Below are 19,460 nucleotides of genomic sequence, written 5' to 3' on the forward strand. Positions count from 1 at the left end.
TGCAGTTTCAGCAAACTAATTAGTTTTTCATTTTTATTGAGGAAGAACGATCTGAAACCATGATCTGGATTGGGTGATCCGTATTGAGATTGAAGCCTTACAAGATGATCCAATATATTCTGAGTAGGAACTCAGCTTTTGTACTGGGTTGCAGCCCCTTGTTGACAGATTAGCGAACCATGGTTTTTACCCAAAAGAGTTTCCACATGATAAACGTTGGTGTCTCATTGTCTCAAATCTTTTCTTGTGAATGTATTCTATCTGTTTTAAAAATATTAAAATACTGATTCGCTCCCTCTCCCTCTCAGTATTTTCTGTATTTTCAATTTATAGGGAGGGCAATGATGTGGCCAAGTTGGCATCAAAATCACTCTTATAGGAGTCAATAACAGTCCATGACATAAGCAATCGACATTGGAAAAGATGGAGACATCCTTTTATGTTATGTGGGCACATGGGTAGCATGGCAAATTCTGATAATAAAGGAAGTGGTAATTACCATTCTGTTTGGAGAATGTCACAGCGAGGAATGATTGGTGAGTATTATAGTGGCTTTAACAAAATTGAGGCCTATGTGGATGAGAGATATTCTTATGCAAGTTAGCAGTTGTCTCCCCTAAGTTTCATACGAGGCAAGTACTATAGAAGGTCATGTCATGTGACCTCACAACAGATGGAGTGAATAATGATAGGCAGTGGGAGGACCTATGGATAAATGGTGTGAACAAATAATAATTATGGGGAGGGAAGATCGAAATAAAGGGAGGAGTTTCCCTTTTCAACATAACAACTTTGAGAAAGCACTTTGTGTCTTTGTATGGGTATGTAGGTGAGAATAGAGTTAGCAATGATGGACACACTGATGAGGTTACTAGACTAAAGAATACAAATGAGGAGGGGGGCATCCTAAAGTCTTTAGCGAAGGATGCCCGGTGAACCCGAGGTGTTGCCTTTACATCGAGCGATGCCGCTTGTGTAGGGCCCGAAAGAATTCTCGCATTTTTTTGGGTTTATTTATACAAAAGCTTCTGGAGCCTTAGCGAGTAGAGAAGCTTGCTCGGTCCAGCTATCTCCTTCTCTTGTTGGTTCGGGTTGTTGCCAACACCCCCATTGGGCACACCTTCTATAATGAGATGAGTACGCTCCGCCTAGTCTAGCTATCAGTCGATGGGGGCAAGGGCGGGCAGATGTGAAAGTTGGGGCCTTGCCCATTACTCTATCCCGAATAGATGGACTACGCCATGGACCCTATAGGTTAAGGCACATTTTTAAATGAAGTCATTGTTTGGTTTTACATTTTGTTAGGATGGTTTTGGGGATGGAGTATATTTGGGCCGATTGTTGGCATAGAGTTAACTTGGATGTGATAGCAATGTTTTTGGCATCCATGCTTGATGCAAGGGCGACAAAGGAAATGACAAGGAATATATGCAAGAAGTTGATAGAGTCTTTTAGGAGAACTGGACAATGTTTTGGAAAATATAGATGAGTACTTTGAGTATCCCTTTGCCAAAAGATTTCTACGTGGTTTGAAGGGATGGGTACAAGGCAGAAAAATATGCTATCAGTCACTACCTGGACTTGTCAATCGTCCCACATAGGTGTCAAATGGTGGGTTGCAACTTGTCTTTTTTGACTAACGCTAGGGTTGGAAGAAGAAGAGAAGGATGGGTGGTTATAGAGGTTGTCCAGGAAGAAGGCCTAATGAGACTTGACAGAGAAGGCTTGCACATGGAGATGGATGGCACAGATGTCAGAGGGTTTTACATTTTGTTAGGATGGTTTTGGGGATGGAGTATATTTGGGCCGATTGTTGGCATGGAGTTAACTTGGATGTGATAGCAATGTTTTTGGCATCCATGCTTGATGCAAGGGCGACAAAGGAAATGACAAGGAATATATGCAAGAAGTTGATAGAGTCTTTTAGGAGAACTGGACAATGTTTTGGAAAATATAGATGAGTACTTTGAGTATCCCTTTGCCAAAAGATTTCTACGTGGTTTGAAGGGATGGGTACAAGGCAGAAAAATATGCTATCAGTCACTACCTGGACTTGTCAATCGTCCCACATAGGTGTCAAATGGTGGGTTGCAACTTGTCTTTTTTGACTAACGCTAGGGTTGGAAGAAGAAGAGAAGGATGGGTGGTTATAGAGGTTGTCCAGGAAGAAGGCCTAATGAGACTTGACAGAGAAGGCTTGCACATGGAGATGGATGGCACAGATGTCAGAGGGTTCGCACAGATGACAAACAACCTCTATTTGATGAGGACTTGTCAGGGTCATTTGAGGTGCTAGGAAATCAGGTAGGTTGTGGCCTGAGTTGCAAATATAAGGCTCTCTCGCAAGTGACAAAAGAAATTATTTCTTTGCTCTTGGTCTTGAAAGTAATGGGGTTGTGGGATTCAGGCTAAAGTTTGATAGTAATGCTCCATTTTGTGGCAGGAGCTTTTTAAGATAGTGTGGGGTTATAGGGTATAGATGCAGGAAGTCCTTTTTGCGAATCGAGTTATATAGTGGCGGAAGTAGTAAAATGTGAAAGAAAATGTAAGTGGTTTGGTTGATCGGGACTCTAAGTTGTTTGTTCTTTGTGGTGTTTTTGATGTTGGTGACCCCTGGTTTGTAAAGACATTCTAAGACTGTAATATTTCATACTTAAACATAATATGTGCAACCTTTTTAGCTGCCTTTTGCCTATTATTAAAAAAGATCCTATGTCATAGAAGTAAGGTCATTAGGAGACAAAGGTACTTGAAGACTCTGAAGACTAGTACTAGTATAACTAATTTTCAAAAATAATAAACTAGGGGAGTTGGAGATGCCTTTTTTTAGCATAATTGAATTATCTGTAGAAAATATCACTCTGAAAACAAGACAATGGCAAACTTTGATAATATCTTTAAAATTAAACAAAAAATGAAGTTAAAATTGCTTATACTGCAGGCAATGCTCAGGAAAAGAAAACCATTATTTGGTTTAGAAAATAAAATGGCAATGATCAGGGGAAAAAACGAACAATTAACATGTGTTCCCACGTCTTTTCCATGTCTGAAGTCCCTTTTTTCACGAAACAGCATCAAACAAACTTCATAGGATTTTTAGTGCCACAGTTTAGCAATTGTTTTTACTTTTCTTCTTTCTGTTAGGACACGCCTCAGTTGCAGTAGGGAATGGCAAGAGATGGTTGGATTCTTCTTGCTGAGCTCTCAAATGTTTGGTTGAGTTTCTTGGGATGTCTTTGGTGATAGAGACTTGTCTCAACTTCAAGATGTGTTTCATGGGGTTGGAGATGCGTCTTCCGGTTGTGTAGGATAAAAGAATGATGCAAACAATCAATATTCAAATTATCAACATGCTTCTGCCAGTTTTTGCAGAACTGTTGGAAATCAATATTAGGAAGAATGCATGCTTTTAATTTCACAACTACATGTACTTTCCTTGTCCACGGTTACAGCTACATTAGATTTTCAGTTTTTTAAATATGAAGATAGCAGAACTAAAATACCACTTCCCATAACCAAAGGAAGATTGCATATATTGTTTTGGCAGTAGATATAGGATTCTCAGAAGGTGATCTTTTCAGTTAAAATTGGTTATCTTAATACTTGTTGGATAGATACATTAATTGAGTTTTCCCAGTGTAAGATTCATATAAAATTTGATCTGTATCATTGAAGTTCTCTGCTTTTTATCAAAGGTATAGGCTTTTACTCTGGATGATGTCACTGTTTGTCACTCTGAAATGCTGCGATTGAATTAATTGGTGAAGCAAGGGACACTCTCTGGAGTAGTTATTTAGAATTAATGGTTTTGCTTGGTCACTCCTAGTCTTTTGAAGGCAATATTTCTTATATATCACTATCTTTCTCCGCAAAGTTCATTTGGGGCTTTTCAGAGGTGGATGGCAACCTAAGATTCCCTTGTTGGCATGCCAGAGGTTCTTATCTTATGTTCAATTAAATTAGTTTGCTGCACTATCTTATATTCCAATGAATTGGATTTGATTGGAAACTTGGAATGTTAACATTTCATTTCCATGGAGTTAAGTAGTAAATGCACCACTTTAGCATAAGAATTAATCTGAATAAATGTTGATAGTGCAATTCTGGGTAAAACATTCTCCTGACTTCCTTCCGAGGAGCAGATGTAGAGCATTGCAACTGGTGCTGATTCTCAAGGCGATAAGGGAAACTCAAAATGAACTTTCATTCAAGTGGTTGCTTTCACACAGAGTTCAGACTTTGAAGTCAAGATTGACACATAGTTAGGCATTAGTTTTAATTGCAAGACCCATGGTGAGATGAGAAGCACTGAAGTCATGTATCATATAACATTGAAAGATGGTTAATTCTAGAATCTATGTTTAAAAAGATGGCCTAATTGATGCTGCAAGAAGAATAGGTATGTCTTTCGTTGGACTCAAAAAGTCTGCTTAACATTTCATGAAAAGCCCAAGCTCTGATTCTCTTTTAATGATCATAGACTTCCATCGAGGCTGTGAGATTTTCTATTCAGGATAGACAACTTCAGTGACATCTATATTATTATCTTTGAGTTCTTTTTTTCCATGATTTCTTTTCCTTTAAGTTTGAATATGTATTGTCTGATTAAAACTTTTACTTGTCGTTATAGATTGGGCTGAAAGTAAATTGGTTGAAATGGATGGGTCTTCAAGTGATGGCGGTGAATCTACTTTAGTTTGTGTTCGTTGTGGCAAGCCTGCCCGCCTTCAGTAAGTGCATGTTATAAATACATTTAGGACTATGAACTGTTTTGTTTTGCATCTTCTAATGTATGCTTGGAATCATAATATGCTTTTCATTTTGAAATATTTTTGCATTGTTATATCAATTGAAACTTGAATTTCATTTTGGTTTGATGCATCTTGGTTTTTATTTTACTTGATGTCATCCTTGATTGCGACTAGTCCAAAAAGTAGTTTGGATCCCTGAATTTTGTCAGAGTTATAATTTGTCCCATTAAGGGCAACACAAATGGAACAGCATGTAATTATAGAACCTTTCTTCAAACTATTGGGAAAAAATCCCTTGTAACAAAAACTAAAACTATGATCTCTAAACGCTTGATTTACAATATGCAATACAAACAAACTTGAAACAAACATGTCTTTTTGGTCTTGGGCAAGTGCAGAATGCTTATGCATGCTTCTTTGGATGAGATTTTTAGATCTTTTTATATTGAAATTTGAAAGCTAATATGTATAGCGGCTAAGAAACACTTTAGTCACTAGCTAAGAGTAGAGATTAAAAAGCATGAGTCAGCACAAATATTTGGATTGAAAAGATCAAACATGCTTCAGTAAACCAATTAGATGCTATCACATTCAATGCTACAATAAATTCATCAATTAAGTTTGCCATACAAAGTGTGCAGTTTTCAAGGCAGACTATTTCTAGTGTAACATGGGGACGCGTCCCCCCATCAAAACTGGGCTGCACCCGAGACAGGGGGGATGGTGTCTCAGTGTCTCGGGCGGCGCCACTTAAAGCGTCACCTCCACCAGAGATGACAAGACGTCTCCGTGTCCCTTGTGGGTGCGGGGGAACGCGTGGGGGGATGCTGGGACATCTCCCACGGCAACAAGATGGGGGAAATAAATAAAAAAAAGGCATTATTTTAATATTGTTTTTGTTCTATTTTTGTTATAATGGGATGTAAGGCCCATTCCTTCCTCCTTTGTTCAAAAGCCTTCTATTCTTCATTTTTATTCACATTTGCATTTCTATATTTGAAGACTAATAGATATTATAAATTTAAAATTATATAGTTTGACACTCTTTCATTTGTTGATGTTCAATGTTCATTGTTTGTCATTTGATCATGAATCATGATGTTCCATTTCAAAACTTCAATGTAATGTACAATGTTTAAGTTTTTTACATCTTTATATCTAATATTGTATAATTGTAGTTCGTCTTTTCATAACTAGCATTTTAAGTACCATATGTATAGTTTATACACCCCTGCTCCCCCCGCCACCTCCCTGTTCCCCCGCCACCGTTCCCCTACCGTCCCCAAATCGAGGCCCCTCTATCCCCCTGTCTCAAAAACTTGTCCCCTTGTCCCTCTGTCCCCCTACCCCGCAGGGCGGTGTAACTATGACTATTTCACAAATCAACATTCAGTATTTGAAAATAAAATAAAAATATAGAAAGCGAAAAGACCGAATTCCATGTGGGAAACCTTTTGGGGTAAAAAGCCATGACGCAACTTGTTTACCGCATAGGTTAATTAAGAATTACACACAGACAATGAACACGAACACGAACAGCAGAACTCTTCTTATTATTATTCGCAAATGCCAGAACATTACATTATGCTTGTAGGATCTGATGAATACAATGCTTCCTGAAGGGGTTATAAATACTTTTCGAAGAACTTTCCCGAAGGAGTCTGTCGGCTAGATACATTATGTCTGCTACAAACTATTTACCCGTTGGCTATATAACAAGAACTTTTTTGAAGGGACCCATCAGCTGATACACAATTTCCTTTCCAAAGGGACCCGTCAGCTGATACACAATTTCTACCGACGACATCATCCCCCCAAAAAGAAAAGTCGTCTCCTGATGACTATTACAAAATCTCTGAGACAAATCAACAACCAAAATACATTGACTAACTAGTCTTCAACACTATCACCTTAGCCAATTTGACATCTGACCCTGATAGCCACCTGTGTCGCTTTTTGCCTTCCAATTCCGAGTACACTGAACCAAGTGTCGCTGCACTGCCTCCAACTGGATGATCAGCTCTTCTCGAGCTCTCTATGCATCCACCAAGACAGCCTCACGGTCAACACCTACTCTCAGTGCCTCTGGTACACAGACACTCCATGCCTGCAGCAGCTCTAAGTCTTCTCAACTGGTCAGACTCCCACGACTGATATCCGCAACGACTGGGGGCCCAGCGGGGTCCTGGGGCAGCGTAGTACAGGGTGGGGTCGAGGGGCAGCGCCCCTCGCCACCAAGACCAAATTAGCACTCTGAAACCCACAAAAAACTTCATGGAACACACCATTTCTGTCATTTTCTGCCGATTCTACACTCTTTTTGGCAATCGTTGGTTCTTCCTCTACCTTGTGGCATCATCTAATACTCATTCTGAGCATTCTTGATTTGTCAACATTTTTTTTTTTTTTTTTTAAGAAAACCTCCTGTCACCCTTTTGTGCTACCAATGTACAGCTACACCATACATCCTGCCACTGTATCGACTCCTTCCTTATGCAATATCCTGTAACGTCCTCCAAAGTTTGAATGCAATAGCAAGTAGAAGCCGTATGCCAAAACCCCACTCTTCAGAATTTGTAATTTTGCAATCCAAATCCGTACACATGATATGCTTGAAAAATCCATACAATTACCTTGCATTCCAAATTGTAATTTCCGTACACTGTCTTTACTTCCAAATTCCGTACGCTAAATAACCTACTGGAATCCGTATGCTGGAACCTTAAGAAAATCCGTACTTTTGGATATGGGGAAAATCTGTACAGTGACCTAGCTCCTAAAATCCATATTGCGACTGATGAAAGAATCTGTACACTGCTTGCTAAAACTCGTGCGCTACCTCCAAAGTCCGTACGCCGTACGGTAATCAGATTTTATAAAACTTGTGATGAATTTAGAAAACCGTATGGTGGCTGGAACCCGAAATCCATACGCTGTTAAATCATTAGAAATCCGTACAATCTCCACAATCCATACGACAATTGTGAAAATATCCATATAGGAACTGTCTTTAAAATCCGTACGGTATCTGCTCACTAAAAAACCGTACGGCAGCATTTAAAAACCGTACACTGCTTTCTTATCATAAAATCCGTACGGTGAACCAATAAATTCCGTACACAACCTCCAAAAACCGTACGGTGAGCAGGTTAAGAATCCGTACAATGCCTTTTTTCAATTTTTCAAAATTTTTCAAAATTTTTAATTTTTTTTTTTTTAATTAATTAATTTATTATTATTATTATTTTTTTAAATTTACATATATACAGTACTTACAGTCTTCTCTTAGTTGTTCATCCATGGAGGTGCGTTATCATGGTAGACATTCAACTTCGATCTCTTCATTGCATCGGCGACTTCCTTTCCTTCTAACATCCATAGTTTTATTGCTCCATTATCACCTACTTCTCGAAGTTGATACGGCCCGACCCATTTCATTTGAAACTTGCCTGGGTTGATCTTGTTCCGTCCGTCATACCTCAACGCCCACTGTCCCGGTTGAAACCTGCTACACCTGTTCTGTGTCATCTCCATATCGCCCAGTTTGTTCCGGAAGCTCTATACCATGGACTCCGTCAGCTGCCCCTTCTGGCTGTAAATAACTCGTCCACTCCGTACTGCTGCAACTTTTATTAAACCCTTCCACTTTGTTTCCTGTGTGGACCGTATGATGTGTCTTCCTTGTTGTTGGCACCTTTCTGCTATATCTGTGGTTTGACGTAATACATTCTTCTTGTGCGGTCGTATAGTGAAATCTTTCCTCCTTTTGAGTTCGTACTGCATGTTCTTTCTTTCAGCTTCAGTCATACTTGCATTTCCTTCTTCGACTTCTCTGTGTTGCTTCGAACATTCATTTCCTCCTTCGGCTTCTCCATGTTCCTTCGGACATTCATTTCCTTCGTCAGCTTGTCTTTGTTCCTTCGGACATTCATTTCCTTCTTCGGCTTCTCTGTGTTCTTTCGAACATTCATTTTCTTCTTCGGCTTCTCTATGTTCCTTCGGACATTCATTTCCTTCTTTTTTACCTTCGTCGATCCTTAGCATATTACAACTCGGAAAGAGTTCGTAGTCCTCTATCTGCCAGTGGTAAAGACCGTTCACGAAATCTAGATCGTCATCTGTCGATCCTTCTAACCTCAGGACTCCCTCCTAATCTGGTTCCATATTTTGCCTCCTTTCATCCTCTTCTTCTTCGGAATTTGATGATAGAGCTTCTTCCCCGACCATTTGAGTGTGTAGATCGATGACGTACCTCCGCCCTTTGCTTTCAAGTGATAAAGAATTTTTCCTCCAATTGTGCTTTGCCTTGGCTTGTATCAGCCACCCCCGGCTCAGAATGGCATCATATCCTCTCCGCTTCAGTGGGATCACGACAAAGTCCAACAGGAACGGTTGTGTTCCAATTGTCACTGGTTGCGCTGTGAGTATTTCCAATGGCTTGATTCCATGTTGATCGGCCGTTAGCAGCTGGAATGTAGGCGGCGATAATGTCGGCTGTCCCAACTTTTTCCAGGTGTCTTCAGGCAACACATTGACATCGGACCCTCTGTCCACAATCGTTTCCGTCAATACAGTCTCGAGAATTCCCATTTCGACGACTGCCGGATGGCGTTCGGATGAGAGTGCTAATAGCATTGGATCTTTTGCACTTGTGCCACTTTCCTTCCCCTTTTTGTCCGCTATACTTGCTCCACTCTCCTACTCCCTTCCATGTTCTCCTGGTAGTTTAGCAGCGGGAACGATGTTTGTGAGTGCTGATCGGAGCTGAGGCATAGTGAGCAACAGATCACTTATCCTGACGGGTATCTCGGCTTGCAATATTTGCCGTACAATGTTCTGTTCTGCGCAGTTCTGTACGGAGGTACTCGCCGTGTCCTTCAGGTGTGCCGTTTCTGCCTGTGTTGCTTTTTGGATCTCTGCCCGTGCTTCCTCCAGTCTCTTCTTTTCTTCCGTCGGGTTGGGGTACACTTTCACTTGCTGCCGTGTGATGGCCAGAACCTCTTCTTCGTCCGTCCCGACGGTGATCAAGTTTACTTTTGACTTCGGACATCGGACACCTAGCATCTTCATGATCGCCAGGTCCACACCATCGGCATAGCAACTTCGGTGTGTTCGCCGTTGTGCACTCTCGGGCAAAGTGACCCCATAGATTGCATGCGCGACATTGAACTATCGGCCGACCATTCGCATCATACTGAATTCGACTCATTCCGCCTGTATTGTTGTTGCTGCTATTGTTGTTGTTTTGACCGTGCTGGTTGTTTCTGTATCCGCCCGATGTGGCACCTTCCATACTGGTGTTCCCGTTCCCTCCTGACGGGGATGCCTCTTGCGTGAGGAACACTTGCTGTGATGTTCTTGATTTCAGGTTGAAAGGACATTCCTTTACCGAGTGTCCTAGAATCTGGCAAATTTCACAAAATTGATCTTTTGGGCAAGATTCCTTCGTATGGCCTTCTTTCTTGCACTCCGTACACCATAGGTCATTGCCCTTAGTCTCCTTGTTCATGTTCTTGAACTCCTTCATCATCCGAATCATGTCCTTCTGGAGGGCACGAACTTTCTTGCTGCTGCCTTCATCGTCACTACTATCTTCTCCCGAAGGCTCGTCGTCATCTGAATCGGATGAGCTGGTCTTCTTCTTCTTCTTTGTCTTCTGGTCATTTTCGAGGTTCAATGCCCGATTGTATGCTTCAGTATATGTCGATGGTGGCACGATCTTCATCTTTTTCCGCAGCTTCGAGTGAAGGCCCTCAATGAACCATCTTTTCTGGAGTCGATCTGCCGGCTTATTCTCCATTTTACTGATTAAGTCCTTCAACCTTCTGGCGAAGACCCGTACTGTTTCATTCTTCTTTTGTTTGGTATTGAATATCTCCGCCACAATTTCATTATCGTCACACAGAAGTTGAAATTCTGCGATGAACTCCTTCTTAATGTTATCCCAACTGTGTAACTTTTGTGGATTAGTATCAGTAAACCAATCAATCACAACACCCCGTAGGGTAGCGGGAAATTGTCGGATCCATTCGTTTGTATCTGTTATGCCATTTGCCCTCCAGATTGTTTCACATGTTTTACAATGTCGAATGGGATCAGTTGCTTCATCACCATCAAATTTAGGCAACTTTTCTTTCGGACCTGCCATTATCACTATATGTTGAGGGTTTGTTGTGTACCTGCGCTGTTTTGCACTCCCGCGCTGTTTTAAGCACCCGCGCTGTTCTTAGCTCCCGCGCTGTTCTGCACACCCGCGTTGTTCCGCACACCCGCGCTATTTTCTACACCTGCGTTGTTTTCGGCTTCCATGCTGTTTTCAACACCCGCGCTGTTTGCAACACCCACACTATTTTCGACTTCCGCGCTGTTTTGTGAAGAAGAGGGTTCGTCAACCGAAGCTGTTCGTTTCGGAAGTTTATCTCGGACGAAGAGGTCACTCAATGCTCGTGTTCTTTCGGCACTTCGAGCCGTGCCAGTCAATCTCCTTCCGTCAGGATTCTCTTCCCGTGGCGTATGCAGGTTCAGAAACTCCTCCTTCGCTTCTTCCACCAGAACGAGCCACTGTTGAGTCTCCTTCAACAATCCTTCCGCGCTCTTGTTTCCGTTGGCAATCTTCTAAAATCTCCTTCGACGCTCTGTCTGTTGAGCCAAAATTAAATTTTCCTGCGCAATGCATATGTCATCTTTTAATAACTTATTCTTATTCTTGTTCAACTGATTCGGCATTTAATTCATATCTGCCTGCCTGCGTACCAGGTCCGTCGGGCAACGACGCCAAATGTTTACCGCATAGGTTAATTAAGAATTGCACACAAACAATGAACCCGAGCACGAACAACAGAACTCTTATTATTATTATTTGCATATGCCAGAACATTACATTATGCTTGTAGGATTTGATGAATACAATGCTTCCCGAAGGGGTTATAAATACTTTTCAAAGAACTTTCCCGAAGGGGTCCATCGGCTAGATACATTATGTCTGCTACAAACTATTTACCCGTCGGCTATATAATAAGAACTTTTCCGAAGGGACCCGTCGGCTGACACACAATCTCCTTTCCAAAGGGACCCGTTGGCTGATATACAATTTCTACCGACGACACAACTTTCATTAATACAATGGGCACCAATCCTGATTACATAAGTGAGCACCAACTCACAATGAGCATCATATCTTAGAGAGGACCAGCTTTCCTCGAAGCACCAATTGCAATCAGCAGAGACATGAATATCAGTTTGAGCACCAACTCAAAAATACACTTGTCAGAAAATACATACAAAATAGAGTAAGATTTAGAGATACCTTCGTAATTTAGTGAGGACTCCTGCAACCAAGTTAGGAAAATACTATGGTATTGATTTACAAGCATACATTTATGCATTAGAATAAATATATTAATATCAGATTAAAATAATTCTTAAATCAGATTTGAAATGTCACAACCATGGAGATGGCAAGGTATAATGATTTGACAAGGTGCTTGAGAGACCCCCCAACCCTAGGCCCAAGGGCAGATGAACCATCCCTCTTGGCCTCATGTGGCCCTTGCCATACAAATGAGGTGTTGTATGTAGTATGGTGTCCTATCACCATATTCCTCACTTTTGTGACTTCTACCTTATCTCCAATGACTCAACATTTTTTAGTTTCCAAGGTATTTGTTTATCATGGTTAGGGTTATAAGAAAAATGCAGCAGGGTGCCTAGAGTCCATCCTCCGAAGCCCAAAGGTAGTTCCCTTGCCCCCCTTTGGCCTCATGAGATTCCTTAGTACAACATGAGGTGGCATGCTTAGAAGGTGACCTCATCACCATTTTCCCTCCTACAACTCACTTATTTCCAGTACCATGATTTATTACAGCAGTTAAATATACAGTCTAAGTCACGTCTTCCATATGATTATATATTAGGCCAATTTTATATAATGAAGAACCAATATATTTAAATATAAATAGCAATAATAAATTTATCTGAATATAAATAATGATGATGAAGCTGCAATATATCTCTTAAGTTGTATTTCTGGGCTGAGATTGTGTGCAATTTTTTTAATCATCAATGTCTTGGATCATACTCCATGATCCATCTTTAGGATGAGAGTATAAAATGCAAAATAGAAAAGATTGCAGACCACAAACACATAAAAAGAAGAGAGAAAATGGGCAAAAAACGCGGGACGGGGGGCTGGGGGGGGACACACTAACCGAGAGGAGCTCAAAAAAGGAAGGCCAAGCACAAAAATACAAAAAAGAAATGATCAAAGAAGAGGAGAAAAGACTGTTACAATAATAAAAAAGCATCTATTATTAGTTAATGGTAATCTATTTGTAATCTATTGTAAATATTAGAATGTTCCTAATATTTAGTTAGTTGTAGTTATCTATTAGCTTTCTTTTAGCTAGAATAGATTATTTCTATTCTTTACAATCATTTCCTAAGGAAACATCGCTTTGTTCTTTTGTATATATAGACCCCTCGGTCTCTGTTAATAACAAGAAAGTATTTTACCAATTATTTCGTAATATGGTATCAAAGCATGGTTGGATTTTTTTTGAAAATAATAATTTCTTGTCGAAATTATCTAAACCTTATTTTCAAAATTATTCTTTCCTTAAATTTATCTTCTTCGTTATACCTAGTTTAGGCTAGGGTTTTGGATACAAAGTATCTGCAACTCACGACTTCTCTGGCTCGCAAAATACGATGTCCATATGCAAAATCGCAACTGGAAATCTTGTGGCATCAAACTACAAATTGTCTGGCTCGCATCTGATACTGTTGCTCAAAAACACACTATTTCTTGCTCCAAATTGCGTTTGATAATATGGCTGGCTAGGGTTTTGTGGACTGCAAATCGCATGTCTGCAAATTGCAACCTAAAAATCGCGTCTGAGACCTTGGAAGAGCTCGCAATTTTCTTTGCTGCACCTGCGATTTTCCACTCTGCCTGCATTTGCAAACACCTCCATTAAACGCCAATGTTCTTGGGAGTGCAGTTTCATAGCAACTCGTGGCTATTTGGAGGTTTTTTGGTGCCGTTTTTTGTAGTCATTTTTTGCCTCATTCGCGCCCATCTAAATTGCAAATTTTGTTGTTTTTTGAGTTAGTGACATCTCTGCAAGGAATCTCCATTTTTGTGGAAAAATCTGTCATTTTGTGTCTGCCAACTCCATTTTTTTGCAACTTCTTACTTCAATAGTTGCCGGTTAGGGTTTTGCTTGAAACCCTAAATTTTGAGCTCGAAATTATTTTTTGATTACATATTCTTGATGGGTTTTCCAAGATCTCAATTGAGTTGTCTGATTTTTTTGGGTGCCTTGATTTTTGTGCCTCAATTTTCAAGCGAGTGGATATAGAAATCGACAACATTTTCTTTCTGGGTTTTTCAAGATCTCTTCTTGGTCACCTTTCAATTTTTTTGGGTATTCCATTTTTTTTGCCTTGAAAAATGTGTAATGGCATCACTGACTAATATTCTGCTCGAGAGCAATTCAAAATTCAATGGTTGGAATTATGGCACTTGGAAGTAGCGGATAATAGCAATTTTTGAATATCAGAATACTAATCAGATTGTTTTGGGTGTTACACTATGTCCGATTGCCCTTGGTACTGAATACATGGGATTTGAATAATCAAGAGGCGGTGATGCTTGTCAAATTATCCGTAGTTGATGATCAACTCTCTCAGATTCCATCTGACAAAACAACTGTCAAGATATGGGCACATCTCAAAAATCTTCACTAGACTTTTGACAAAAGCAGAGCTTTCTTCCTAAAAAACACTCTATTTTCTATTATCATGGATGAGCGAACATCGCTCCAGGTTCATCTCAATAGGGTTCAGGAAATCCGTGATCAGTTGCTTGTCATTGGTCGCAAGATGGAGGAAGAGGACATTGTGGTTATCACTCTCCGGAGTTTACCCAAATCCTACAAGCATTTTATCGAGACTCTCAACATCACTAATATTGGTGTTGATTTGAAGTTCATGGATCTTTGCACACTTCTGCTTCAACAAGATCGGTGGAAACAACAGTTCAGTAGTAGTTTTAGCTCCACCTCCACAGAGCAAGCCTTTGCTGCTAAATCCTTTAGGCAAGTCTAAGTAGTCTTCTTAGTAGAAGTCCTCTGCTCCAGCTTCAGAAGGCTCCTGGAAGAACATTCAATGCAACTATTGCTACAAGTTTGGTCACATGAAGTTTGAATGTCGAAAACGCTTAGCTGCCCAATCTAAGCAATCAGGTTCGTAGCCCTAAGCGAATAGTGCAGAGCACACTGAGTAGACAAAATCTGCCTTTTACGCTTTCATGGCTAAAAGATTTGCAAATCATGTGAAGTCATCTACCTGGTATATTGATTTAGGTGCCTCTTATCATTTCACCCACCGCAGAGACTGGTTCATTGACTACCAACCTTACTTAGATTCTGTTATTTATGGTGGTAGAGAATAGTACACCGTTGTCGATAAAAGCAACATTTAGATTCGGTCTGTTGGGAGGAATCTCATTTTCCTCTGTGTACTACATTCCAGGGATGGAATTAAATCTGCTCTCAGTTAGTCAGTTATTGCGACATTCTCCAAATTTGGAGGTCACCTTCAGTTCACATCAGTGTACCATTACTGATAGGGCGACTCAGTCAATTGTTGCAGTGGGTCTTGAGGATCATGATCTTTTTAGCCTTATTGATTCAGGTGATTTTCGGGACTTAGCTATGGCTGCTCAACGGTCTTCTATTAGCACACTTTGGAATCAGTGATATGGGCACTTAAATGTGCATTATCTCTCTCAGCTCGCTCGGGAAGAGCTTGTCCTCGATTTGCCAGAGATTCAGACTTAACAAGTTGAAATTTGTGATGCATGCCAGGTTGGGAAACAACATCACACACCTTTCACTAGTGGCGATTCATGGCGTGCTTCTCAGGTACTTACAACTTGTTCATGCCGATATTTGGGGCCCTATGGCCACTCCTTTTGTTCTTGGGTCTAGGTATATTCTATTGTTTGTTGATGACTTTAGTAGAAAAATGTGGGTGCATTTTCTTAAAAAGAAATCGAATGCATTTCCTGTATTTTAGAAGTTTAACCTTTAGTTGAAAAAGAGTTTGGGAAATCTATTATTACTCTTAGATTAGACAATGGGGGGAAATTTTGTTCTAATGAATTCTCTAGCTTCTTGTATACTCATGACATAAAACCTTAGTTAACCACACGCCACACACTACAAAAAAACAGTGTAGTTGAACGTTGGAACAAAAGAATCACTGAGATGGCTCTAGCTATGCTCGAATATAGACATGTTTTGAAGAAGTTTTGGGCAAAAGAAGTCAACACTGCAGTTTATCTTTTGAATTGGTCACCCATAGTGGCGGTCAAAGGTAAGACTCTGGAAGAGGCTTGGTCAGGTCACAAGCCCAAAATTAGTCACTTTAAGGTTTTTGGCCCCCTTGCGTTTATTTGGATCCTTGATGTGTCACGCACCAAGTTGGATGCCAAGAGTCAGAAACTTATGCCTGTTGGATACAATAGTCTTTATAAAGCGTATTGCTTGATTGACACTGAGACATCTCATCTCCTGTATAGTCGTGATGTAGTATTTGATGAGCAACGAGGACCAGTAATGCCTGTTTCTCCTATTTCTGATCCAGTAGACCAGCCTATGAAGGCTCATGATTTGGGAGTTAGACTTCCATTAGGTCCACTTGATGGGAGGGCTCCAGTAGCTCCTGTAGCTCCAGTTATACCAGTGATCCATGTATAGACACCTCCAGCTTCTCTTGTAGGATCACCTCGATTTGTAGATGCTTCACTTGAGTTTGATCCAAATTCTTTTGATGAGGAACTTGATCACCACGCATCTTCTAATAAAAATGTTGATCATTCTCCTCTCCGGCCTAAGTGGTGGGCTAAGACATTTGTTTATGTTTGTCATGATGAGGTCATTGATGGGAGAATTGCTCGGAAAAAGATTAAATCTAAAGAGTTTGTTAACTTTGCTCTCATGGCCAACATTCGTAGTGTATTTGAACCTCAAACATATTCCGAGGCTAAAGGAATTCCAGAGTAAGAACATGCCATGATGTTTGAACACTAGAGCCTATTGAAGAATAACACCTTGGTCCTTTCAGATCTTCCACCTGGGAAGAAACCCATTGGCTGCAAATGGGTTTACAAAATCAAATACAAATTTGATGGTACTTTAGATCAGTACAAAGCTTGTTTAATTGCGAAGGGCTTTTCTCAGCATCAAGGCATTGATTAGGAGGAGACCTTTGCTCTTATTGCAAAGATGAGCACAATCAGATTAGTCATAGCCATGGTAGCACAGTTTGGCTGGAAGGTCCATCAGATGGATGTAAAGAGTGCTTTCTTGAATGATGATCTTCACGAAGAGATCTACATGACGCAACCTCCTGGTTTAAAGGTTGCTAGTAAAGACTATCAGGTTCTCAGATTGGTGAAAGTTCTCTATGGCTTGAAGCAAGCCCCCAAGGCATGGCACATAAAAATTGATAAGTACTTCAGTGATCAAGGCTTCTATAGGAGTTCTTCAGACTCAAATTTGTACATCAAGATTATTGACAGTGACATCATCATTTTGGTTATTTATTTGGATGACTTGATCATCATTGGTAGTTTGGCATCTTTGATTCAGGAAATCAAACATAATTTATGCTAGTATTTTGATATGACTGACCTTGGGCTCATGCATTATTGCCTAGGTGTTGAGGTTTGGCAATAGTCTTTTAGTATATTCATCTCTTGGTCCAAATATGCCAAGGCTCTGTTAGACGAATTCCGTATGCAGGATTGCAGGCCTGCATCTACACGTATGGAGAAAGGTCTCAAGTTATCAGCCAAGTCTGATTCTCTTCTTGTTGATGATACTACATACAGGCAACTAGTAGGCAGCCTCATCTACCTCTCTGCTTCTAGGGCTGATATTAGCTTTGCAGTCAGCTACATCTCACACTTTATGACAGCTCCCAAGGCTGATCATTGGATGACAACAAAGCATGTGCTTTGTTATGTGAAGGGCACTTCAGATTATGAACTTCTTTGCTTTCGAAGTTCTAAATCCTAGACTCAGTGGGTTCATAGATTCACATTGGGTAGGCTTTGTTGACATTAAAAACTCAACTTCTAGATATGTGTTCAGTTTGGGATTAGTTGTCTTCACATGGACCAGTAAGAAGCAGCGGGCAGTTTCTCTCTCCTCTACAAAGGCCGAATACAGAGGGACAGTCAAGGCAAGTTGTGAAGTTGTTTGGCTTCGTTGGGTGCTTGCGGATATGCAGATGTCACTAGTAGGACCAACCACTTTGGTTGTTTATAACGAAGGCGTTATCAAGTTAGCATCAAATCCAGTCTTCCATGAACAAACCAAGCATGTGGATGTTCACTGTCACTATATACGATGGTTGAAGATGGGACAATAGACTTGCAATATGTTCCTACCACAGATGAGACTACAGACATTCTCACCAGGCCTCTTGGTCCTAATATGTTTGTCAAATTCAGAGGACAACTTGGTGTTGTGGATAGATTAACCATTAAGGGAGGGTATTATGATAATAGATAAGCGTCTATTATTAGTTAATGGTAATCTATTGTAAATATTAGAATGTTTCTAATATTTAGTTAGTTGTAGTTATTTGTTAACTTTATTTTAGCTAGAATAGATTATTTCTATTCTTTAAGATCATTTCCTAAGTAAACATCACTTTATTCTTTTGTATATATAGACCTCTCGGTCTCTGATAATAACAAGCATGTATTTTACCAAATGTTTACCGCATAGATCAATGGATTAATGCACATAGACAATAGATAAGAACAACAAAACTCTTTGTATTATTCGCATATGCCAAAGACATTACATTATGCTTGATCAGATGATTTACAATGATCTCAGATGGGGTATAAATACTTTCCGCCGAACCTTCCCAAAGGGGTCCATCGGCTACATAACAATACTAATCTATCCGTCGGCTACAAATCTTTACCGACGACATGAACTCGTCGGCTACAAAATCTTTACCGATGACAACACCCTGTTGGCTACACAATATTTACAGACGACACCAATTACTTCGTGATAAAGACAAGAAAAAGAAAATGAGATGAAAATAAAATGAAATAAGCAGAAAATAATAAATAAATAAGGACCACTAAACAATCACGGAAAGGAAGAATTATGATGAAAAGGGAAAAAGGCTCAAATTAAATCAAAATAAATAATAATAAAATAAAAAGAGGTTAAAAATGAAATTAGAGCTAAAAGAAAATAAATGAATCAACAAAGAAAGAGGGAGGAGAGTGAATAAAGAGAATCCCAAAAGCAATACAAGGAAAATAAATAGAAAGCAAAAAATCATAGACTCCCTATAATAAGGAGTCAAACCTAAAGAATAACAATGCGTGCCCCAAAAATCTAAAACGTGCTAAAAAGACACACACACACACACACACACACACACATATGTATAACAAGGGGAGCTAGCAACAATAAAATAAACACGTAAATAAGCAAAGAAATGCAATCTAGAAAGAAGAAGACAAAATCAAAATTAAACAAACCTATATAAATAAATGTATGTGTATACACGTGAGTAAAGACAATAAAGCAATCAAAGCAAAAAAGAACTAGAAACTAACTAAAAACTAAAACTAACACACACCCAACCACAAAGATGGGAAAAAAGCTA

At 39.9% G+C, this 19,460-nt stretch overlaps 1 protein-coding gene across 5 annotated transcripts in view; it reads left to right on the forward strand.

The window, feature by feature from the left end:
* Window positions 1-19,460, forward strand: part of LOC149565284 (methionine aminopeptidase 1A-like) — a 164,990-nt gene that overhangs the window by 23,040 nt on the left and 122,490 nt on the right. For all 5 annotated transcript variants that reach the window (XR_016362029.1, XM_089818824.1, XM_089818821.1 and 2 more), the window contains exon 2: window positions 4,631-4,730. Coding sequence is in view for 4 of the 5 variants with exons in the window: in XM_089818824.1 (XP_089674950.1) it covers window positions 4,657-4,730 (74 nt within the window). In the remaining variant the exon portion in view is untranslated. The remainder of the gene's footprint in view (window positions 1-4,630; window positions 4,731-19,460) is intronic.

This window comes from Cupressus sempervirens, chromosome 3 (genome assembly GCF_028749045.1).
Source record: "Cupressus sempervirens isolate cs-2001-9-10 chromosome 3, ASM2874904v1, whole genome shotgun sequence".
NCBI classification, from domain to species: Eukaryota; Viridiplantae; Streptophyta; class Pinopsida; order Cupressales; family Cupressaceae; genus Cupressus; species Cupressus sempervirens.